Consider the following 24781-nt stretch of genomic DNA (forward strand, 5'->3'; position numbering starts at 1 on the left):
CTGTGGGTCCTGACACTGCATGCTCTGCAGACCGTCGGGACTGCGCCATGAGCAGACATTACCGACAGCTATGGGATTAAGTTATTTCATGTCAGGGAAGGGAAACAATAGTAGCCAGTAAGTCTCTCCCACACAGCTGGATTTAAGCGTCACCAGCTGTATTACTTCCCCAGCACATAATGTTCATTTGTTCGTTCATTCTTACTATCTCATTGACTTACCTGCCTAATTTATAATATACAAATCCTTTAAGGTATGGATTTTGGCATCTTCCGGAATAGCAGCAACATGCAGGGGAACCAGGCCATGGCACTGGCAGCCCCCCAAAGCTGCAGCCTACCTCTTCCCAGCAGGCGCTGGATTTGCCCAGTGTGTAACTCAGAGTAGAGATATTTCATCCCATCATCAATGTTACACTCGACTCATACTTTTCCCAGGCTTAATACACTAGAATCTTACAAAAAAAGCCCTGAATCCAGTGGAGTCCTATTATATAGTCTGTTTGATATCTTATCCTCCCTTTAAAAATGCTGACATCTTTCACTTGCCCCACCACCACCACCGCACCCCCGGGGATCTTGATTTTGCATTTTTCTCCGAACAAAGGCTTTCTGAAAGCAGGAGGCCCTCCGGCTGCTATTGCTACCAGCACTGGCTCCCCCTGCAACCCTGCTCAACCAAACTGTGCTCTTCTCATTAGCATTAATGTGAAAGTTGTTCTCACCATATAGACTCTGCTTGTTATTGGCTTATATATAATAAGAAATTAGACACCAAAATAATAATACCCAGGCTGAAATTAAGCCCTGTTATTTTCATGCCATTGCCAACATGTCCAGAACAGATTTATTAAAACCACGAGCCAACCCCTGCCAGAAACCAGAGACATCGCTTGCGAATAAGCAGCTTTGGTGTTTATTCCTCCTGCCCTCTCCTCTGCTGAGCTGCACTAAGAAAGGGTGCCTTCTGATAAGCAACATGTCACACTAATTATCCACAGAGATTTTAAGCTGCATATTTTCTCCCCGGACTAATATAACCCAGATGTGGGAAAGGCATGGTTTTAATCAATTCTTCCATACATCCCATGACACTTGGTCGCATGTGCACATGTAGGTATGTGCATCACCCAGTAAAATTAACCGCGTTGTACACAATTAACAAGCTGGCTGTCATATGCCACTTTGTTTGCTCTCCTTTGGTAGGATTTTAGTGCTGGCTCCAAACAAACTAGTTTTGAAATGAAACACGTAAATCCCCTTAGTGATTACAGAGCACTCTTTCCATAGCTACAAAGGTTTTCATAGCAGATTGAGCATGACCCTCAAGTAGTTTCACTGCGGGTTTAAAGGGTAGAGTAGAAGCTACATACTGTCTTTTTGCTGTCATAGAAGAGCTTGGGAAACAGAGGGAAACCAGCTTTCCCTCCGGCACACGGACAGTCATTTAAAAGGGACGCACCATCAAAGCCCACACCAGCAGCTTTGGTGCAGCCAGTGCTCTACAGCCATCCGAGGTCTTTTTTTCCCTGAAGCAAGCGCCAGAGTCAGGCTCTGGTGAGAAGGGACTCACTAACACCAGACCGAACAGCGTGGGATACAGAAGAACCAGCTGCTTCTCGTCACTGGTAACACCTGAGGTCAGGTGCTGTTACTCCTGCAGTGAGCAGAGGGAGGTTTGCTCCCAGACTATACTCCTCCAGTACAAATATTCTCAATACCAAACTCAGATCTAGAGAGCTAAAGGGAACAGCTCAATGCACATCAGCTCTCATGGCTTCCCCCTTGCTGTGGAAACCCCTCTGTTTAACAGCCCCAGCCAGAGCAACGTGCTCCTCACCTACGAGTGCTACTGCTCAGCCACCCAAGGGGGCTCCCGTGGGATTGCTGCCAAGACCTTGCTCTTACGGAGGTGAAAACATCTCAGCAAGCTCCCCCTTACCTCTGCAACTGCTCCCTTAGCTGAGGGAGGAGAGACGAGGAACCATTCCTCCTGGCTGGTGCAGCCCAGAGGAGCGCAAAGCCTCTGCTCTCCTTCGGAGGAAGCCACCACCTCCTCTGCTCGCTGGGAACGCACAACAGCAGTGGTTAATGACTCCGAACAGAGCTGCCTCACTTTTGGTCATCAGCTTGTTGATCACACAAAGAATAGGCATGAGTTTCAGCCAGGCAAATAAAACATTAAGGACTGGAAGATGATCAGAAACCAGTTCTCATCAAGCACATCTAGTTCTTTCCTTCCCTTTGTCCCCAGAGAACATTACTTTTCCTTTGACCCTAGCTAGGGGGATTAAAAGATGAAGCAAGAGTATCTTACCCTAAGAGAGGAATGATGCTGGATGGGAAGCAGGACCTTTACAAGCAGCTTAACTGAGTAAAACACTACCCACCAGCAGACACTGACCCACTTCAAGTGCAGGACTAGGGTGACAGCAAGGGGAAGCACAAGGCAAAGCTCAACACAACACAGGGAAGATAAAAAACATTTTCACACCACAGACTCTAATTTGATGAGAGGTTAGACAAGTCTTGAACTGAGACCTAATTAAGCAAGATACAAAATAACAGACTACTACACTTTCTTCAGAAGACTCAGAGAACGGGGGCAGGAGGACAGTAGTAAACAAGATGCAGCAGATTTTCCTTCTCACATAAACTGCCTGCTATTCTCTGATTTCTTCAAAAAAAATAAAAAATAAATAAAAAGTCCAACACCCAGTAATTAAATATGATTGACAATGGGCTTCATAGGGCTTGCTGCTTCAGCAAGTATGGCAAGGATGTTCACCTTGTCATACCTACTGTGACCACCACAGGCAGAGATCTGCTTGCTGGGTAGTGTGGCTGGAAAACACAGGAACAAGGCAGCAGGGTGGATGACAACAGAAGCACCAAGCTACAGTATCCAAAATACACCAAATGGCAATAGCTTTGTTGCTGTTTCAATAATTTTTATTCTTCTAATTCAGCTTCCTCTTTGAAAGTCCTTCCACAGCTTCTAGCGGCCAGCCCGTGCAGCACCCTGAGCAAACACTGAACTAGCTGGAGGATTAATATTCCACTGCTAGCCTTCAGCGCCACTCTTTCCCCTAAATGACCTCTTTATTTTTAATTTAAAAAAAGAAAACAACTAACAAATCCGAGTATTGCAGGAAACATTTCTATGTTTCAACTTGCGTGGTATCCAGCCCAATGGAAAACTTGCCCTGAGACCTCTAGTTATGAACCAAAATCTTAAAATAGCATTATTATAAATATTCCCAAATACTCTTGTGGTTACTTATTATCATATTTTCAAACTACCTAACAATCCAACAGTGTTTTCTTTACGAAAGGCTGCCCCAAAGCACTTCAGACCGCACTGACAGCCAGAACGCAACAGCCATTTGCATCTTCAGTAGAGTGGGTTCCCCTCTGCAGACTACAGCTGAGGACTGTTCTTTTACTTATCCCATTTTAATTTCTTTTGAACATGGGACAATGGGAAAACTGAAGATAATTTCAAATGTGTTTGCATTATCTGCGAAGAATTCTATAAAGGCACCAAAAATAAGGGGGGTTTTGCCTTTTGTCTTTTTGACATTGGTTCACAAGTCAGATAACGTCTGTGTTGGCAACTACAATTCTTTTATTGGACACATTTTACTGAGCATTGAACACTTGTTTATGTAGGCACAGATTTTAGAATAACACCACAAAATCAGAAGGATAAAGTGCAGACCTGTACTGAGAAGCAGGCCTGGTAAATCAGTCTACTCCTACAACTCAGCAGAGAAAAGAAAGAAAAGCGGGGAAAAAACTGCCATTATAAGAGAAGAAGTGTATTACAAATTACATCCTGCAGTAACAGAGCTATACAACCTTTCCTGAAAGGTCCAGAGAACTGGAAAGCCCAGGTCCCCTGAGTACACCGTGTTTGTCGCAGGACATACTTTAAGTTAGACTTTGGCTTACACAAGTGGTTTATTTATAAGAAAACTTAACAAAGATGTACTGAGTAAAACAGTTCTCCTAACATCATTTCTTTATATATTTCAGAATTATATTTCAGAATAAAAAAATTAGGCACTTAAAACCAGATAACAACCTGCCCCCAACACAGTAAGTTTCAGCAAATAGTGACTAAAGAGCGAAAGGGGGAAGCCAGCGTGACTCATGACTTTAGGCAATGGTCATTGCCAGATCTCATTTCTGCTTGCATCCAAATTTTCTCCCTAAGAAGATTCAGGAGGTGAAATGGTAAATTAAACATGTCCTTGTCTTTCTCCATCTCATAAGGGCAGTTTTCTACCGTTCTCAGTTACAGAAAAAAAACCCAAACAATGTATTTCCAGAGCTGGCACATATCCAAAAAAAAGGAAGAAAAAAAAAAAAAAAGAAAAAAGAAAGCAGAAAACAAAAGGGAAAATAAAAACTAATATAAGCTAAAACATTACTTTGTAGTAAACAATAGAATATAACGTGCAATAGTGCAATTTCTCCTTTGCTGCTCCAACAATGAAGTCTTGGTAGATAGTCCACTGCATGTCAACGTACGGCATCCTGCATCTAACTACGTGCTTGTCGGGCACTGCTGGCTTTGCCGGGCTTTGGAGCCAAGTCGCCGTGTCCGGGCTCTCCCTTCCCCTTCCCAAGGTGGCGGAGCTTCTGATCCCAGCGCTGCACATTGAAAGGCAAAGAAATTACAAAAGAGATCACAGAAGAAGAAATAGGTCATATGTAAAACAACCGCATGTGTTTACAAACAGCAGCGAAAAAATAAAGCGCTGTTGCTGTTTCCATCGCCCTACCCTGCGTGGGGCTCAAATGGTGGAATGTGAGGTTATCGCTAAAAGTCACTTTAAATGAAGACACCATTTCCCAGCTTTCCTGTAGCCTCTCTGAATGAAGGGGCTGACACAAGGCATAATAGCTTCAGCACAAAAGCATCTCACCTACTAAATAATAAAATTTAAATGAAGCTATTCAGGCAGTCTTTGGGGAAAGCAGGATAAAAAAAAACAGCCAAAGTGGTTTGTTTGGTTTTTTTAAAATTAATTAATTTATTTGTTTGTTTTTATTTTTCCAGGTAATAGCAACACCAGTACAAAAAAACATAATAAATATAGTTAGTACAACTGACAATGCTTTTGGTGAAGGAGATTATGATGAGAAGTGGGTGACAACGTGGCGTGGTCCTCACATCCCCAGGCTGGGTGTGAGGGCAGGGTCAGCAGCACACAGACCATGAGGAAATAGGTGAGAAAAATAAGTGAGTTCCCCAAAAAAAACCCCAACAAGTGACACTACCACCTGAGAACTGAAGCCGAGAAGAAGTCAGCCCACAGCAGTAACATGGTATTTGCTCTGTGGCACTGGACTTCACAACGTTCTGCCAAATCAAACAACTTGGAGTAAGACCTCAATATCTTGTCACTCATGGCATCTCTGTGGATGTGATAAACGTGCACAGAAAATCTTGCGTTTGTAATCAGAATGGTATTTTCCTGCCAGTCCCATTAACGCCGTTGAAGAAAGTGTTGAGTGGAAGAGACCAGTTTGCACAGGCACAACCAGTATGTCAAATCAACGGCTGAGAAATTGTGTCAAAGAAAGAATATTCTGTGTAAAATGACACTCCTAACAACATCAACATCGCTGATACTTTGCAGTGCATCAAAATACAAAAAGGCAATCCTTCCAGAACTTGGAATACACTAGAATATATTTAAATTAGAAAACATTAGTATATATTTTCATGTGTTGCTTGCACTTGAGTTCATTGCTTCCAGTTCTCTACAACAACCTCCCTCACCTAAGCCACGAAGGTAAATTTAAAATAGTCTCTAATCCACCCAATTTGGTAAGAAAACCATACTTTAAAAATATCTGAAAAGTACAGTTCTGACTTAGTCTGGAAAACATTTGTAAAGCCCTCTTGTGGGTGGTTTTTTTTCCCAATTAGTATCACAATCCAAATGAAATAGGCGTGTGTTGCAGAACTCACAGTTTGCCTGCGGAGTTAAAACACTCCTACTGTTCAGTTGAGACAGAGGTTTTGATTGCTGCTGCACTGGTATACTTTAGGGTAATTCAGTCTATCCCTTTAGTTTATTCAGCATGCATTTCTATAGTAATGCAGCAAATAACAAACCAAGTTAATTTTTTATACTCGATATTATTTAACTGGGGTCAGCATGTGTATTTTCTTCCCTTATTTTGAAAAGGTTAGGTAGGTGTTTCATGGTACCTGCAACATTTGACTCCTGGTGAGATACTTTCTTACCTTTACTTTTTTACCCAGGCGATCCTTCCACTTCTCAGCTATGGAGCCTTCCACCAAGAGTAGCCTACACAACAGAGACAACAAGTTACTCCATCAGCCCGCAAGCACCACCTACACAACCCAGCACATGGAAGACTCTGTGCCTGCAGACACCCTCGTCCCTCCGTGAATACCATTAAGGAGATGTACAGAGTCACTCCAAGTTTTCCTTTCCTGGTGGCTCTGAAGTTCAGCTTTACGGGCAGGACAACAAACAACAAATATGCTCCAAGGACAATGCAGAAGGAGTTACCTGGAGCGCTCCTCATCTTCGTAACCCATGATGATGTACTCTTCATTGGCGCTGAGTGGGGGGCACAGGCAGCCAGAGTTCGTGTGGAGGTTTACAGTGTCCTTTGGGATGTTCACCAGGGAAGATTTTAGGATCTCCTTTACTTCCACTACTGCAGTGACGTCGTGACATTTAGTCTTTACCTCCTTCACTTTAGCTCGAATGACTGGGAAAAAGCACAAAGAGCGTAGTTAGCAGCAGCAGATAATGCAGGTCACCCCAAGCCGTTCCTGGTGACCTCTGGGATTAGTCTTTTGCATGGTCCATTATGAAAAGCTTAGCTGAACTCCAGCACCATCCCTGCCCCCACCCTTTCACTTCACCCTCCACTAAGAGGGTTCAGGTAGCTCCATGTATCTCATAACAGTATGGTCACAAGTAGGAGTTACGTACCAGTTGGATTTATGTCCTGTTTAAGTGGGGCTTCAGTTTCAGCATCTCTTCTTCTTTGCCCTTTCCACTTTAAATATATTTAACCCACTCCCTGTACGCCCTCCTCCTCCCTCTGGCTGTAACTGATCCCTTTGTGACCACCCGCAGCACAGATGACCAGTACGTCACCCTCAACCCTTCACGAAATGTGAATGTGCGTTAAAACTCCTATCGCTGCTTCTGCTGGATGACAGGCCCTTACCTTTGTAATTCTCTTTCCAGTGACCCAGCACCAATCTGATCTGCTCTTTATGAACTCCAAACGCTCCTGATCTTGACCTGATGACCCATCTAATTGTTTCCTCCCTCATCCTTTCCTTTCACCTTAAGCTGGATAGGAGGAGCAGTTGCCTTTCAAAGGCAATGCTTTTTGTGTCTCTCACAGTGACCAGTGAACTGATACCACATGCAAATGCAAAGCCAATCCAGAGGTCACACTCTAGAGAATGCCACGTCTTTCACAGCCTGCAAACAAGAGTCCCTTTCTCTTACAAACAGCAGATTTCCCAGATTCCAAATTTCTTTTGACCTACACGAAAAAGGTAATATGGAAGAAAGAAAACCATGGGCTTACACATCCCCTCTCTCCACGTGCACTGTCCATAAGGACCATCAACCAGTGTGTATTGCAACCACACTAAATACAGTTGCCAGAATTTAGCAATTACTAACCTGTGCATTTAATATACACCATTTACCCCAAGTGATCCACTTTCTTAAAACCTTGTAAGATTTTTTTTTTTAAATCTTGCTTTAGTTTGGAGTTATTTCAAATGCATTTTGAAACCTCTTTAATTTCAAAAGCTTGAAAAGATGGGTAGCAGCATGCTCTGTGACTCTCTGCCATATGCAGGTACCCACTAGAGAGTAGTCACTCTGTAATTATTTTCCAAACAAATCCACCAAAACAACATAAAACCGACTAGTCACCTAAAAAATAAGTTTGATTGAGTACAATTGTATTTCTTTAGCTTTTAATAGGATCTATTTTTAAAAGAAGCTTATCTGAATAGCTGCATAAATGCATAATCTTAATAAATATTACACAATCGCTACCCTTTAAATGAAGTCTTCAAGTTCCCTGAGCCTAAGGCTATTCACACCAGAAATGTGAGAAAGGATGGGCCCAATTGTTCAGCTCCTGTGATAAGTACTCCCTGGCTTCAGCAGCCTCAATTGTTTAAAACAAACAGTATGAAGTAAAGTAGCAGCCTGGACCTGCGATATGCCTGAAGACCAGGACAATCTGGACAAGAGAAGGCATCATATGCATGCCATGCACTTTTACAGGAGTCACTGACAGTATAACACAGCTGGCAAGATGCTCAGTTGCTGGCTTCAATATGCAAGAAGGAAAGAACCTAGTATGCCTGTCAGATCCCACGGTGAGTTTGTAGGCATGAAAGTTAGTAAAAACATCCTCTCTGGCAAAAGCAGAGCATGTCGGAGCTGGAAATCAAAGAGGCAGTTCAAGCACAGCAGCCCACACTGTCACTTTCATCACACCACGTTTCACAACAGAGAAGTGCACGAACCCCAGATGCCTGCGCTGACGCTGAGATCACTCCATGTCACAGATGACATTCTTTTATAACGTATTAAACTAATCCCCACCATCATCCTAATTTGGAAATGTTTCAGGCCACATCTTCCTTTTGTAATAAGTACCACTGGATTAACCATCGGTAACTAGGACCATAGGCTTTTTTAAGGAAAATTTCCCCCTTACTGTAACCTTAAAAATGTTGGGAGCTGGCCATGCAGCTGTTCTTACCGTAGTTGTAATTGTTGCGCAGATAGGTCTTCTGGGTAGCTTTTATAGGCTTGCATTTGCAGCGCTCTATAAAAACATAAAGTTTTGTTCAGAAAGAAAAGAGCATATGTTCAGCGACCATCTGCCCCACACCCCAAGCTCACACCTAATGAAAATTTCACTGAATTGACTTGTTTATTACATGCAAGTGAAACAGTAAAAACCACAGGGCATTCCTGGTCTGTTGGAAGATGTTGTGGAACTGTCCGTGAGACCTCAAAGGTTTCTAGGAGAAAACTGAAATTTGAAAAACAAAATTTAAAAATCAAAAATACCTAAAACCCCAAATGCTGGAATTTATAGAACAAAAGCCCTAAAACCAACCAACCCCACAACAACACAGACACACAAGAACTTGGAGGTCTGAAGTGATAAAATCTTCCATTTCAAGCCAATTCAAGGTTCAGTCTTGGCCCCTTCCATGCTCGCAGGTGCCGTAACTCCGTGTCCTTACAACGTTGTCCTCTCTTCTGTACCACACTTACCGAACACCCTCCTTTCTGCACCTTTAATCACACAGACCGTAATACAGACATTGAAAAAAATTACAATAGGGCACCATTTAACATTTGATTGGGACTAGATAGCTCGGCTCAGTTTAGCAAACTGGGATCTTCTGGCTAGCAGGCACTCACCAGAAGGAGCGTGGGTTTTGCGGCTAATCCACAGTGTGCAGTTCACCTTTGGAGCTGCACCATAAGATTTCGTACGGTGGCACAGCCCCTTCACACCCGAGGGTGGCTAAGAGCTACAGCTCACAAGTGAAGCATGCTGGAGGGTGGTGGGACCAAGTGGCATGTGGCTCCCTGCTCCCAACGTCGCTGGGACGGTCCCGACAAAATGAAACCTCAACCATGTCTCTTCAGAGGCGTCTGGCAGGAGGTTTAAGAGAGATTAAGAGGCTGAAGGGCTTCCCTTGACTACTGCAGGTATTTGCTCTTACCTTGGACTCTGGACTCGTCCTCAATTTTTGTGTAAATTTTACACAATTTTATTATGACCCAGAACCTCAGCTTTTAATTAAAATAGGGAAATTAACAGCCCTTGTGGTGGTAAGGATGGCCTTCGAAAGACAACACCAATGAGCACTGTCAAAGCAGTATTTCCAGTGGTGCAGCATCCAGATGGCTGGGAACAATAACAGAGGCAAAAACATTTTCCTTAGTGCCCAGGGGGTGCCAGCGCTGAAGCTCCAGACCCACGTGTTCATTAACACCACCACCACTTCACGGCTGGCTGCTCTAATGCAAATATTTACTTATTTCACGCTAGTGTCTAAGTGGAGTTTGGCGAAGTCATTTCAAACAGCCAGTCCCAGTATTACGTACACATGGTCATCTATTTTGACATTTGACTTAGCATTTAAGTGGAAGTAGACTTCATGCATGAAGAGTCTGAAAAAGAACTTTTATTTGCTCTGTAAGATTTCTGCATATTAAAAAAAAAAAAAAAGAGGTGGAATCATACGGCTATCTCAAATCATTATTTATTTTCTATTGAAAGAATTTTTGTAGTTGAGAATACCAAAAAAAAATACAGGAAAGAGGAGAACATTTCAAAAGAAGACTATATTGTTTCCTTGAATTTCAAACACATCCTCAGGAATCTATATATAGACTCCTACAGACTTCAGCTTTTGTATGAGACTGTGTTAAAATAATAAAGGCAGAGAAGGGAAGTGATTTTTGGCTTCCCTTCTGCCTGTGGGAGCTCATGCATACTTTAGGCCAAATTATGGCCCATTTTATAAGCTGCCTCAAAACAGGCCATAAAAGATGTGCTCCTACAGCCCACACTCACACAGGCATCTCAGCGTTCAAGTCCAACAAGTCGCACACCTCAGCATTCTCCTGCTCTACAGCACTTTGCTCTGCGGCACGAGTAGAATAGAATAGCCTAAACTGCAAGACAAGAATACACAGCCTCACTTTTCCCCCAGTTTTAAGATGGTATTGGGTTATTTGATGTTATTAATTTGAGGAATGTATTTCATTAGTCTTGTTCTAGAAACAAATTATAGACCTGCCCATGTTCTTAATGATGGGTATCTCTCAGTCGCCCCGGTGCTTTTCAGATCTACATTTCAAAGAACTTTACAAAATGCTGCATTATTCCTAATTACTATTTAGAGATAAGGAAACTAACAGACAGTCACTTGCCAAGGTCAGTTATAAAGTCAGCCGCAGAGCTAGAACCAACTCCTCTCCCCCAGTCCCTGTGACAGTGTCATTCAAAGGAAGCACAACGTGACTATTTGAGAACCGCGTGTTTGATCGATGCACGGTTCTGGCAAAGCTGATCTTTCCCCAGCGAGCAGGAACACCCAAAAAAAGTGGCTACAAAAATGTACTGCATCTCTTGACGCTGAGGGAAAGTCCCATCTTACACGATAGCCTCCTCTGAAGCTGCCGGATTTAGCAGAAGAGCTCTGGGACCACAACAACATTGTATCCCAGTAGAGGCTCATACCAGTTTTGACTGAGATCTTAGTTAACTTTGCCATTAAATATTCTTTTTTAATACAAGTCAATACAGGACTAACAAAAGCTCAAAATCTATACCTTTGAAAATGCCATCCTGTAAGTGCCAAAATAAATGGACTGCATGGTAAAAGAGTGTTCCCCATGGATCACTACCAAGAAACGTGCCATCCTACATATATGTACGGGCACAATCCAAAACCTGGCTGTAACGCTCACCAGTACCAGCCTCCCTGATAGAGTCAGGATAAAAAACACTCCAGAAAAAAATATCTAAGTAACTTGAAAAGCACCTGATGAAGCAGACAGCGACGTCATTTACTGCCAAGAGAGGTAGGAAAGCTCCTCCTCCAAAAAAACCTGTTCAGACTCTGAGGGAAGGTTTCACCAGTGGACATCGCCGGGGATAAAAGGTGCCTGGAGCAGGGGTCACCCATGGGCACTGCTCACTGCAGCCAGACACAGCAGCACAGGACATACGCTCCAGAAACCATGGAACCGAGTTCAGGATTTTAAAAAACACATCAGGTTGCTACTTGCAAAAAAAAATTCTATTTACAATGGCAAAACTACAAATTGACTTTACAGAACCTAGAAATAAAGCAATTATGAAACACAGCCCGTTGGGTCGTTAAACTGTGTTTGTCAGCTGAGAGAGGTATAGTGCATCGAACCAGAAATTGTTTGTTCAGCAAAAGGCAGTGATAAAAACATTACCCTTCATTCTCATCAGCAGTTTTTCTGTGCATCTTCACCCCATTTTTTGCACGGGATTTTTTTGTACAGTCACTGCAGAGCATGAAATCCACAGTATCTCAATGGCACACAACTGAAAACTGCCTAAAACTAAGAAGATCCTAACTAATTAGTAATAAAAATCTTTAGAAAGTCTTTCAGACACGGTCCCATGCTCAACGCAATTCAAGGTGAAGCTTGTCAAGGGGCTTACTTTTATCAGTATTTTCTAATTGTAGCTGGCTTTCTAAAGGACGTACAATGCAATTTAAGCAATATTTTGCATGTACATAGCTACTTTCACATTGGGACCTACTGATCACATTTTAAAACTGTATTAAGCTGAGCATTATTAGTACCATGTTACAATCTGTACACAGAGATAAATGCTGAAGTTATCCAATTTTATGCAGGTATCTTATTTTATGTTCCACAACCATACTTAGGTGTTTGCATCAATGAACTAAGCAGCGGTGCACTCTATAGGTCCTCAACACCTCTGGAAAAGGAAAGACACGATGGCCAACACTAGGTTTCCAAGTGTCACCTTCTTGACAAAGGCGTAAGAGGAAAACTTCTGAGGGAATCGTAATAAAATTCAAGGAAACCTATAGTCATTGGCTCACTTGAGGAAAAAAATCGCATTTCTATAATCTATCAGCTACCAACCTGGGCTTTGCTTCTTTGTGTTGCCTATGATTAGTGGTAATGCTCAAGGAGTTTTACTCAGTTCCAGCAAAACCAAAACAAAAATAAAAAGCAGCAGGGGACCTGATGGAATAAAACTAGTCTCAAAAAGTCTCAGCCTCAACCTCTTCAGGTTAACAGAACTTTTGCCATTATCTACAAAGCGTGCCAAATTTAATCTACAAACTTTAAAGTCAGCACAAACCATTATCTTCATTGGGTTTGCGCAGTCAAAATCCATTTAATGACCATCGTCACTGTTCAAGACACAACTTTTAATGAAATGAGAACAGCCCCCTTGATTTGATGGAGATTTTGCCCTGACAAGAGCAGAAGGGCAGGCTGAAGAGTTCAGTGAGTTGTACGCTGAGAGGTCCACAGGCTAAGCAGCCCCAAATCCCACCTGTCCACAGGATGCAAAAGCGCAATCTACAGGATTCCCAGACAAGATAGAGTATTCAAACATTGCTTAGCACCCCTCTTAATTAGTCAAAAATTAAAAGGATTTGAAAGACTATAGCTGATTATGTAGTTTTATAAAAGCGTACTTACCGATGCCGGCGCCTCTACAGTTGCCGTTATTGGAATCCATAGGAAAATCTGGCATGGATTCATAAAATACATAAAGAAATGTTAGTATTTTTAAAACTGGATTATTTCAATACACCCCCATTACAATGTTTTCCCTTTCTCTAATATTTAGTATATTAAAACATAATAACTTGATCAATAAACAGACTGTAAAGTTCTACAGGCCAGCCTGTTAACAGTTGACACAATTTTTTATCTGAATTTCACCCAAATCCAGTTCATCACGTTAAGGGCTCAAGCAGATTACATGTCCCACTTCTACTGGTGCACACAATGGCAGGTTTAGGATGAGGATGGAGATTATGGCATGAACTTAAAAGCATCTAGTAAAAGTAGAGGTACCGTTTGTGTTCAATTAGATGATGAAGGAGAAATTACTTTCGGTTTGTTTTTTTGGTTACTAAGGAAATCAAACCAACCAACCACAATCATATCGTTGAAGCAAATGCCAAAACAAATGTTTCAGACCTTCCCGTTCCCTCAGTCTTAAAAACATATTGATTATTTTGAAGGACAGATAAGGAACAGAAGGAAAAACAGGCACTATGCCCAAAGAACTGCTTTTAGACACATTCGTAAGTGGAATGTGTCCCACATTAGTAAAACACATCATTGCAAACCTACTGTTTATTAAATCACACCATTTAATGGACTTGCATATATATATTTAATCATGAAAACCAAGTACGTTAATACATATAACGTACAAGTTATGAAAAAAATAAATGCACGAGACAAGATTTGGGAGCGAGGCACTACACTTTATTAGGATGACACAGAAAAGGGAAAAACAAATGACCTCTCAAACAAAAGGCTTTTCTTTGAGTTAGCACGCCCAAGTGTTTTACGCAGTTTTTTCAGCTCCGAAAGCTGGTATCATACAAACACCTTTTTTATATCCTCACGCTATCATGGATGTTAATGATGATGCCATCAATGGCGTTATGCTGTTGCTACAGTTTGTCTGCCTTTTGTAGGATGCTTTTACACTACAGGACAGATGAATACACGACCACGTAACAGAAGCTCCTCTCCTGCAGCCTGAGCTGTAAGGAACCAGCTGCAGGACAGCCCAGGACGCTGATGATACTTGGCATAGGTGAAGGGTTTAGATGTGTGGACTAAATTTTAAGGGCTGGGGCCACTATTTAATCACAAATGCTGTAAATATATCTTTTAAATACCTGTTTATGAGAAAAGTAATATGACTTAGTTAATCTTCTAATTTGCCCATCCCTCCTTTAAAAAAAAATATTTTAAATCTCCACCTTAATGCATATTTATAATACTCATAGCAATGTGAAACTTCCTTACGTAAATGAGGATATAGCTAAATGACAGGGCAGGAGTAAATATGACAAACAACTAAATCCCACACTAACATACTAATGAACTTCAAAAAATTGATACTTCAGGAATAATTATTCCCACCAACATAAGGAGCAAAAAGTATAGAAAACAGCATAGAAGGATGGAATAGATGTTCTTTTACATCCAATAGCTTGTTGGTAATAAAAAAATCACATCCATTTTCTTCCAATGAAAGTTCCAAACTATTGCAGGATCTTAGTTTACAGAACAAAACCTACATTTTCATGGAGCCAATGTGGTCTTTGGTTACTTCCACGGCAGCTCTAAGGTTTCTCCATGCTGCCTTATAACAAGTCAAATTATGCATACTAATTCTTACGCGTGTTTAATTTTGTATTCACCTGAGCTCTTCTCAAATTTTTAATAAGCTGTTGGCATCAGGTAGAAATTAAGAGACCTCTACCAACAGCATAAAATTAAAAAAGAGGTCTTCATCAAATTTAAAAGCATTTTATTTTGTATCAAGTGTTTTCTTGTACTCCAGGTCATGATGAAAGAGGAATCAAAATGGCTTTCTTCTTGCAAATGGTAAGTAGAAGGATGACCACATGTCTTCTTTTTCTTCTTCTCCTGGGCCAGTCCTCTGTGGTCTTGTTCATTTAGCCAAACCGTAGCTTTAAACCTACAATTCCTTCTGCCATGGTAAAAGTATAGAGCGCGCTCGGGTCTATAGTTCCATCATCTTCCATCTGCTCCTGCTGCGGACAGAAGTCTGCAAAACCTCCCAGCCACCACCCATGAGGAGGTGCCTCTACCTCTCCATGTGCCCAAGACCAGCCTGAGATTTGTCACCACTCTGGGCATTCAATAGCCCTGGGCCAGCTTCTCAGGTTGCCCTCAAGGCTGCCTGGCTTTGCACACATCCAAGGCAAATCTTCCTGGTGCTTCATGTGGCCCAGCAAGCTACAATTCCTACCACAGGTGCTTCAGTTAGAAATGAAGGGATGGTTCATCCACATCTCCAAAGCACATCCCCTATGCCAACAAAATTGTTAATGGGGGCAGAAAAAATTTTCATCAGCAGAGGAGCCAAGAGAAGTATCAGGTTAAACGCTAACCATCTTCAATCCACGGAGTGAATATGGAAGGAGAAAGAAGCCCTGAGGTGCACTCCCCCTTCCCAAACCAAGGGCTGATCCAAACAGTCATAACTTCATGGTGTTTGAGCAAACTAATTCCAATTTGCTCTGGAATTACAACCAAAAATAAACCAGAGCCCGGTAAGGGGATCACAGCCTCCCCTGACCCCACTCAAGGTCACGATGCTCCTGTGTATTGCCTGAGGAACTGCCCTTCAAACTCACACCGACACAAGGAGGGCTGGCAAGCACTCACTATGCCCAGCAAGTCATTTTAATTAATCACTTTTTAGAGGAACGGTATATACGTCCTGCAAACAAACATGCAACTGAGCTGCTTCCCACCAGATGTTCCCTTCCACTCCTGGGTACACAACTTATTTTATTTTTACAAAATCACACTGCAACCTCAACCCATTTCCTAATTCAGCATTCCTTCATTTCCCAGGTGACTCGTCCTGCCCCAAACCGGTGGCTGTGGGCATCTGGCGATGCAGCTGGCGGTGCAGCAAGGGCAACTCAGACGCTGTGTGCGGAGCCACAATTAATGGGAACCGTTCCCATCCCTGTCATGATTCATTTCCTTGCTTGCCAGGGCTTGGGCCAGGCAAGCACTGACCTTCCCTTGATGCTTGCCTTCCTTGGTGCACCCATGCTTCTTGAGGGATGGGCAGTTTCTACTGATGGAGAGGACCGTGGGCTTGTGGAGGGGAGCGGTGTACGGCACATCTCAGGAAAGGCTCCACGTCTCCCTGATCCTTCCCCCAGTAAAGCTCCTAGTGCCTGGTCCCCTCTTATCCACCAGGGAAGCAATGGGAAAAATGGTCTGGGCCAGCCCTGGCAGCAGCCACTCGCAAGATCTGCGGTGGATCTCATGATCTCACGAAATCCACCCCGCCGAGCCCAGCAGCCTAACGGGCAGGGTCCCCTCTCCATCAGGAGGTGCACACTGCTTAGACCTTTGGTTATAATGCAGACAGGAAAAAAATAAGCAGCTGTTTTAAAAAATAAACAGCTGACTTCCTACTGTTCCACTTCTCTTCAGAGGCAACTTCTCTGCCAAATTTCGTCTACGCAGAGCAATCTTTTTGAAAGAAATACCTATCGGTGATGATTAGCAGGATTGACAAAGAGGTGATATTATCCAGTGCTCCAATCCAAAGGCTTCCGATTAGATTTTCTTTAAGAGCAGGGGGGAAAAGTCCAAGCTGATTTTTCCAATAAATTGTTTTAATAATCCATTTTCAGAGGGATGCTATATAAAAAGAAAACAACAAACCACTAACTGGTTTAAGGAGCGCTGAATAAAAGCCACTTGCATAGTAAGCGTACAAAACAACAATGCCTGGACCACAAGATTTGGGCGAGAGGTTTGGAAAAAGGGAAGAACTTGGTAAAACTTAGTTTTGAGCAAACCTCTTACTTCTATCGCAGTTTAAATTATTAAGAAAAAGAAAAAAAAAAGGCAAAGAAAGAGCCAAAAGCGACATGATCCTGATGGTCACATCAATGCAAGAATACCGCCCGGCTATGCCTGAAGCCATTCCAGGCACGCGGCTTCAAAGAACTAAACCACAGCCAGCGGCTGCTGCTTGGGCACCTTTTTCGGAGATATCTGTGAGCCCCATTAATTAAAAAATCCTTCCAAAATGCATGAATTCAGACCTTGTAATCTACTTCAGCTCTTCATACAAAGAAGACCTTTGCTAATCTGATTGCAAACACGTGCACAGCAAAGCAAAGGAACATGAAAATTGATCCTGGTTAAAATGTAACGCAGACCACTCGCCCTCCAAGCTGCAGAGCAGCCTGCAACATGGCAACACGGCTGCTCCACATACCAAGACACTCCACATACCAAATCCTGCCAGGTTTTGATGGCATTTAATGGCCCAGGTCTTGACTTGGCACTTAGATTGTAAAAGACATTCTAGGGGACTCAGCCTACAAAACTGTAGCAACAGCAGAATGCCATCGATGGCATCATCATTAACAAGGTTTAAATTCCTTTATTTACTTTTCCCATCTGCTTTCAGGCTTGAAGCTTGTCAAAATTTTGTTCTTTAACTGAGAAATGAGCCTGCTTCCAAGTTTTGAGCAAATGCCTAAACAAATCTCAACTTCATAAATGACAACCTGGGCATGTCTCCTTGCCCTCAGTACAGCCTGACACACTCGCCTCGCACCGCTCTGCATCTTGGCTACTATAAGTAGAGCTACGCAAAGTCTGAGTCATAGCAAACCTGATCTGGAGTTTGGAAACCACTAGTTTGGAAATGAAGTTAATAGCATATGAAAAACGAGCATGGGAAACAGCTCTTTTGCTTTTCTTTTAGGCACACAATGCCAAATTCACAAACTGGGTTACTACGAATTCATCCAGGCAGGTACAGAGAACTTGCACTATGCAGAGAAATAAAGGGTTCATAGAAGATTTAAGAAAATACGTCTCCATCACACGAATAACCTCTGGTTTTCTTTAATGTTTAAGAGATGGGTTGGGTTTTTTTAGGAAATTCAAGAGTTCTCCTCAGCCATCTTACGATAGTCACCCCAAATGGTTCAGACATTAATTACATGTGGTTGACACCTTGTGAAGCTGCTTCCCTTCCCTCCAACTTCTCATTAGCAACCTTGTTGTTATGCCTTCAAGACATTCTCCTATCTAAATAAGATACAGTGAGGCAGACCCAACTGACAGGTCTGTCCCCCAATACACATGGTACCCATCATACTGCTCCGGTATTATTGCCAGTTCCCTTTTCCAAACAGGAATAAACATGTCGCTTGAGACATAAACACTGTGCTAGACAGCAGCAGCCAGGCACATGCGCTGAAGCGCTTTTCCGAGTCAGCATCCCAACAGCAATGATGACTGTGGTCAGGCTGGTCATTTATTACATGTAAAATTAAAACCAGGTCCCACCATCAGGATGTTAAATTCAAGATAGTTTTTGTCTATGTGTACTTTTTGCTGCTTCACAGGCTAGGGAAGATTTGACAGGACCCTGAATGAAGAAAGCAGATAACCTGATAGACGTGAGGAAGAGTCAGCATATGCACATGGAGATTGAAATACACGGAGTAAGCGAGTGGGACCCCCTGCAGATGCAAAGACAGTCTGCACCAATGACTGCGAGCAGAACCACTTTCATCCCTCAAAGGCACAGGACAGGGGAGCAGGGTAAAAACCACAGGAGACATCAGACATTAGCATGCGCTAATCTGACATCTGGGATGTTAACGTGTTACCAAGAGGCTTTTTTATCCTCTGTCCTGGACTGTGTTTTGTCAGATCTTCCACAAAAAGCCAAAACACTCATTGTCACACACCTCCCTCCAGAACAATGACATCATGCCCAGAGCATCCCTCTGCTGCCTGGGTGTAAAGGAACCCAGGTGTTTCCCAAAAATAATGAAAAAAATCAAGGAAGATATGCTTCCCAGGTGGCCTCTGTAACTTGAGGAACTTCAGCTCTCCAAATCAGCAGCATGGTACAGCAGCTCACACTCAGGTTTTGGAGACCAGCACAAGCTCAGGGGGCCTGCAAAATTTTTCCTCTAACTGAGCCTCAAACAAGGTCCAGTTCTCAGCTTTCTCCATCACAGACATAGCAGCAACTCCTTCACCCCTTCATCATGCCAGCAGCCCTGAAGAACATCACAAGAATGACACAAATACCTCCCTCATTCCTGCAAAGTCTCTAGGTCTTCCTTACTACCTGGGCTGCACTGGAAAGAGGTCCTAGAAGATGTTTGTGGAGAACTCATGACCTGTGCCTCAATAACCAGAAGTGGCCTTGTTACTGGGATTTGCCACCGATTTTAGCAACCACAGCTTCTCTGCGCTTTGCAGCAGCCAGCCTATTAAGCATGGGGAGTACAACTGATCAGAGAGGAATTCTGCATCTCTTGCTGCAACAACAGCCAAAGAAAACCAGTTGAATGAACTTCAAACGCCCTCCAACTCAGCACCATTGAAATGAGAGTCAAGACCAATTACTTTAACGGTGACGGAATTTTCATGAGTGTCCGTGCAAGCTCTTCCCAGATGCAAAAGAGCAGACGACATCCCACCCGGCATGACGTGAACCAGCTGCAGCCTCCTGCAGGTGACTCAACCTGGAGAGTGTGTACCAGGGGTCAGAAGTGCCCTTGCATCCAGCTGAACCATGCACCCAGAAACGTGAGCGGTCTAATACTGGAAAAGGAATGGAAAGCAGGCTTTCTGAATCCTGTCCCTGCTGTGACAAGGACAAACACCTGACCCTGCCGTCCTTCAGGCTGCTGCCTTATGGAAGGGAGTAGACAAATGCATTAACCCTCACCAGGAATAATGCAGATGCCTCAAGAGGAAAGGAAACAGCAGCACCCTGCTACTTCGCAAGTGGCAAAAAACTAAAGAAAAATCAAGATTTCACTTCTGAAGGATATAAGCCCCATCTCTTCTACAACAGAAGCCCATGAAGCAATGGATTTATTTTTCTGCCTGCTCTACCAGGTGCAGTTTACAGACAGCACATGGGGCAGGCGTGCTTAGGAGGCAGAATAAGAGCGGGTATTCTGCACGCTCCCCATTAGGCAGCTGGGTTATTCGTATCTTCTACTTGGCTGCAATCCTTTATTTGGAGAATTGAATTTGGAAGTGTTCACCTTACCTCTTCCTAGAACAGGAATCCTTCACTCTGCTTTCTAAAGGAGCAGTTTTATTCCCTCAAGAAGGATTCTTTCAGTCTGGTGCATAATGCATCAGTTCAAAATTTTCAGCCCAGAAATGAGAATGTCATCAGGTTCTCATTCACTGAAAGAGAGTTTTCATGGATCTGGCCCTGGAATCCCTCAAAGAGGTTATTGTACTGCTGAGGTCCTCAGAAATAGGTAACTCGGGGGCAATTTTAGCCAAACTTCCTCCCTCCAGATTTGAACGCGATTGCTCTCAAATCGCTGCAGACCTGCCAAGCCTCGCTCACTTTGGAGCCATTTTTAAGGTGGTTTTGAAAGCACCTCAGTGCTGCAGAGAAAGGTGCTTGGTGTTGAAAACTGCACTTCCCCAATCCCTGCCAGCAGGCCTGCAGCCCCCAGAGAGCAGCAGCAGCAGCGTGCAAGCTGCAGGCAGAAATAGATGGTTGGGTTCACGGGCTGGGGACAGCTGCGGGGGGCAGGGGGGAAGGATGGAAAGGCAAGAGGGAAGCAGTTAGAAGGGTTAGAGAGAAATATTGGTAACAACTGGAGATACCAGGGTACGGTCATTGACTTGAGAGTTCAAGAGGTGGAGAAAGTAACTCGGTGGAGCGAGAGAAGGAGCGGGGTTAGCCTGGCCTACAGGTACGTGGAGAGGAGAGCAGCGAGCAGCTTTCCCGGGAAGGCTGAGCTGGGAAGCACGGTCAGGAAACCAAAGCATGAGATTTCATTAAGAGAGGAAAACAGGCATTACAGTGCTGGGCATTGCTGGCAGTGGGATACATAAAGCATTTGGTAATGGGACAGAAACAGTCAAATAGCGTGGCAAGCATAGAATGAAAGAAAAAAACCTCTTTTCACCCACAGGCCACGGCTGGGGGAGAATGGAGAGGGGGATGTGCTGCCCGTCAGTGAGCTCCCACAGCCTGGCAGTGCCGGCAGTGCCAGGAGCCCGCAGGGTGCGTGGGTGCTGCTCTGCCTCGGCCCCTCGACACCTCCGAGCTGCTCGCTGCCCCCCCCCCCGCGATGGGCAGCCCCCCAGCCCCGCAGCCAGGCGAGGCAGCTGGCTCCCACCCGCAGCACACGCTCCCCGCTGGTCAGTCAGCAACCGCGCTCGCTCCGTAAAGATCAGAGCTCACTCGTGGCAGCCACTCGCTGCCCTGCGTTAATTCCCTCTTCAGTAGCTCCTTCAATTTATTCTTTCCGTTGTGGTCGACATCACCACGTCGGGGCTGTCCCCTGCGAACTGCCCCAGCCCAAAGGCGGCCGCCGCCGGCGCACACCCCTGCCGGAGCAGGGTCCCCGGCCAGCAGCAGGTCCGGAGCACCGCGGTGGCCGGAGGGTCACCCAGCAGATCCCGCCCGGCCGCCTGGCGATGCTCCCGGTACCCCCGGGGCGCTGCGGGGCGCCCAGCGCCAGCCGTGCTGTGGGGCCGCGGCGAGAGCAGCCGGTGGAACGGGGCGCAGCGAGAGAGCGGGGGGTCCGAGGGCTCCGCGGAGGAGGCCAGGCACCGCCCGAGCCGCCGCCGGGACACCGGGAATGCGAGGCGGCGAAGGCTGCGCCTCTGCCGGCTCCTCTCCCGGCAGCAGCCCGTGACCCCCGGCGGGGGACCCCTGCCGCGACCGCGCGCTGGTGCCCGCTGGGGAGGCGAGGGGGTCCCCTCCGGGCCCCGTCCCCCCCCGGCGGCGCGGGTGCTCGCAGTGGCACGGGAGGAGGCCGGGGAGCCCGAGGCCCCCGCTCCCGCCCGGGGCTCCCCCGGGCACGGCTCCGCCGCCCTGGACCCGCCGGGGCGCCCGGGCAGGGGAGCGGGGCGGCTGGGGCCGAGCGACGGGCTGCGGGAGCCGGCGGCCCGGGGCCGGGCTCGCCCCCCGGCGGCTCTGCCTTCCGTCCAGCGAGCGGCTGCGGCGGGAGCCCCGGCGGGGCACGGGAGCGCTCCCGGCCGCGGGACGCGCGGCGCTCCGCAGCCCGGCAGGGCTGTCATTGTCACACACCCTCCCTCCGGCAGCCAAACTTTTCCAGCAGCGCTGCGGCTGACAAGGGCGGAGAAAAGAGCCGAAGGAAGCGGAGGAGGGCGAGACCAGAGGCTTTGCGAGGTCCGACAGCGCGGCGGACGGGCAGGGCCCCGGGCGGGCTCCCCTCGCCGCTCGGCGGCCCATTGTCCGGGCGGGCGGGCGGGCGGCGGAGCGGAGCGGAGCGGGGCGGCCCCGGCCCGGCCCCCCGGGCACTCACCGGCGCCCTCGGCGGTGACGATGGCCTCGGGGGAGATGCAGACGCCGCGGTCGTAGAGCGGCAGCTCGTCGCAGGCCAGGCTCTCGGGCCAGGCGTGGCGGTAGCGGATGAGGACGGGCTCGCAGCCGGCGCGGGCGCGCTCGCAGACGGACTTGCAGGGCTTGATGGGCTCGTGCTGGAAGTCGATGGTGCAGATGGGCGCGTACATGGCGCAGAGGAAGAAGAGGAGGTCGGGGCTGCAGTTGGTGCCCAGCAGCCCCTCGAACTGCTCCATGGCCAGCACAGCGTTGGCCTGCGTGCTGTGGTGCAGGTGGTTCGGCATCTTGGTCATGTTCCAGGGCAGCGGCTTGCACAGCGGGATGCGCACCGGCTCGCAGGCCGCCGCCCGCCCCGCCGGCGCCCGCCCCATCACCAGCAGCCCGGCCAGGGCCAGCACCGGCAGCCCCCGCCACATGCCGCCGCCGACCGCACCGAGCGGAGCGGCCGAGCGGCCAGACCTCGGCGCGGGGGGCGGCTCCTCCGCCGGCGGCGGCCGCGCTGCCCCGGGGCCCCGCCCGCCGCCCGGCCCCTCCGCGCCCCCCGCCGGGCCCGGCCGCTCCGCGGGGCCGCCCCTGCCGGCCGGGCCCCTCCGCACCGCCCCGCTCGGCGGGGCCGCCTCCCCGGTCCCGCTCCGCCCCGCCGCTCGGCCCCGAACAAAGGCGGCCGCGGGGCGCAGCCCGGGAGCGGCCCGCTCCGCCCCGGGAGGGGAGAGGGTCCCCTCTGCGTGCGAGCACCGCGCGTCCCTGCCGCCCCCGGGGGGGATGCCGAGCGCATCGCACCGAGCCGCCCCCGCCCCGCAGACACGCTCCGTACCCCGGGGGGTGCCCGGGGCCGCGCACGGCGGGGAGCGGCGGTGGGCGACCCTTCGCGGAGGACGGCCGGTCGTCACGGTGGGAGGCTTGAAACAGGCAGCCGGGCTGCCGGGCGTGCTTACTTTTCAGAAAGTTTGTTGTGTTTCATGCTTAAGTGGTTCCTAGATGTTTAAGTAACGCACACAGCAGTGGCATGACAAAGGGTGTCCCGACTTCAACAGAAAAAAGAGCCCCGACCTAAACGAACTGATTATTAAGTTCTTCCCAGGCATGAGGGCACCGAGCACCCTCTCAATTGTGTGTCTGGTTGGGTTTTATGGTGGTGTCAGTGGGTTTCCCACCACGCTGGCTCCTGTGAGCAGGAGCACAGCTCCCAGCAGCCGGGATGCAGAAGCCGGATCAAAACCAGGGAGGGGTTGTGAAAGCAGCCACAGATACAGCCTCAGAAACCTGGGGTCCTAAGCCTGGAAAGGCTTTTTGCATTTTTTAACTTTATCACTGCGGATGAAATCTTGATCCCTTTTGCTGGGCTGCAAAAGTCCCGTTGACTCCAGTGAAGGCACACGCCCAGCAAACTGGGAGCTGCAGTTAAGGCCAGCCGTGGATGTTCCAGCACCTCTGCGCCAGCGCTCGGCCTTGTGTCTGCCCTCCTCTGCAGGCTGGTGCTGATCTCAAGGACTGAATTGCTCCCTGCACTCCCAGAAGAAACTTTGGGGCTCAGAGACGAGTAGAAACATCCACCCGCATGTGCACCTGCGAGCCGCCAGCCGGGCTGGGCTGCCCGTGCCCCAGAGCCAGCTGCTGGGCAGGCAGAGCGGCCGTGGCGGAGGCAGAGGGCAGCTCCTGCCTCTACAGGGAGAACTAAGGAGAGATCTGCTTTGACTCACCCTTTCAGCTCCTCAAATTTAGCCATAGCAAGATCTGAGGCTTGAATTCCCTCTTGCAGCGTAAAATACATGTTTTAAAAGTAGGTGTTGTAATAAAAACCTTCCCCAGCTGGTCGGGAACCGAACATGCTGGCTTTCTCTCCAGGACCTTGCCTGGCAGTGACAATGGATGTGGGAGTGATGCATCCCAGGGTACCCGGGTCAAGTGAGATGGGCCCGAGCCATGCAAAGGAACCAGTGACAAGAATGAACTCTCATTCTTATTTTCCCCCTTCAACATGAAATTTTCTTGTATCTCTATTTTATTTCTGAAAATTATTTTTCAGATCACTTCCAGTCTGTCAATCTGGT

The 24781-nt window shown here is 46.8% G+C and overlaps 1 protein-coding gene across 1 annotated transcript; it reads right to left on the reverse strand.

Annotated features, from left to right (window-relative positions):
- Positions 1 to 3607: 3607 nt before the first annotated feature.
- On the reverse strand, positions 3608 to 23274 carry FRZB (frizzled related protein). Its single transcript, XM_080398394.1, has 6 exons — positions 22693 to 23274; positions 13295 to 13342; positions 8802 to 8867; positions 6557 to 6761; positions 6265 to 6328; positions 3608 to 4658 (listed from the first exon to the last, which is right to left on the reverse strand). Exons 1-6 carry the CDS (start codon positions 23144 to 23146, stop codon positions 4548 to 4550), a joined length of 948 nt encoding a protein of 315 aa, XP_080254520.1. The 5' UTR covers positions 23147 to 23274; the 3' UTR covers positions 3608 to 4547.
- Positions 23275 to 24781: the final 1507 nt, after the last annotated feature.

This window comes from Falco punctatus (assembly GCF_963210335.1).
Source record: "Falco punctatus genome assembly, chromosome: 8".
In the NCBI taxonomy this organism is placed as follows: domain Eukaryota; kingdom Metazoa; phylum Chordata; class Aves; order Falconiformes; family Falconidae; genus Falco; species Falco punctatus.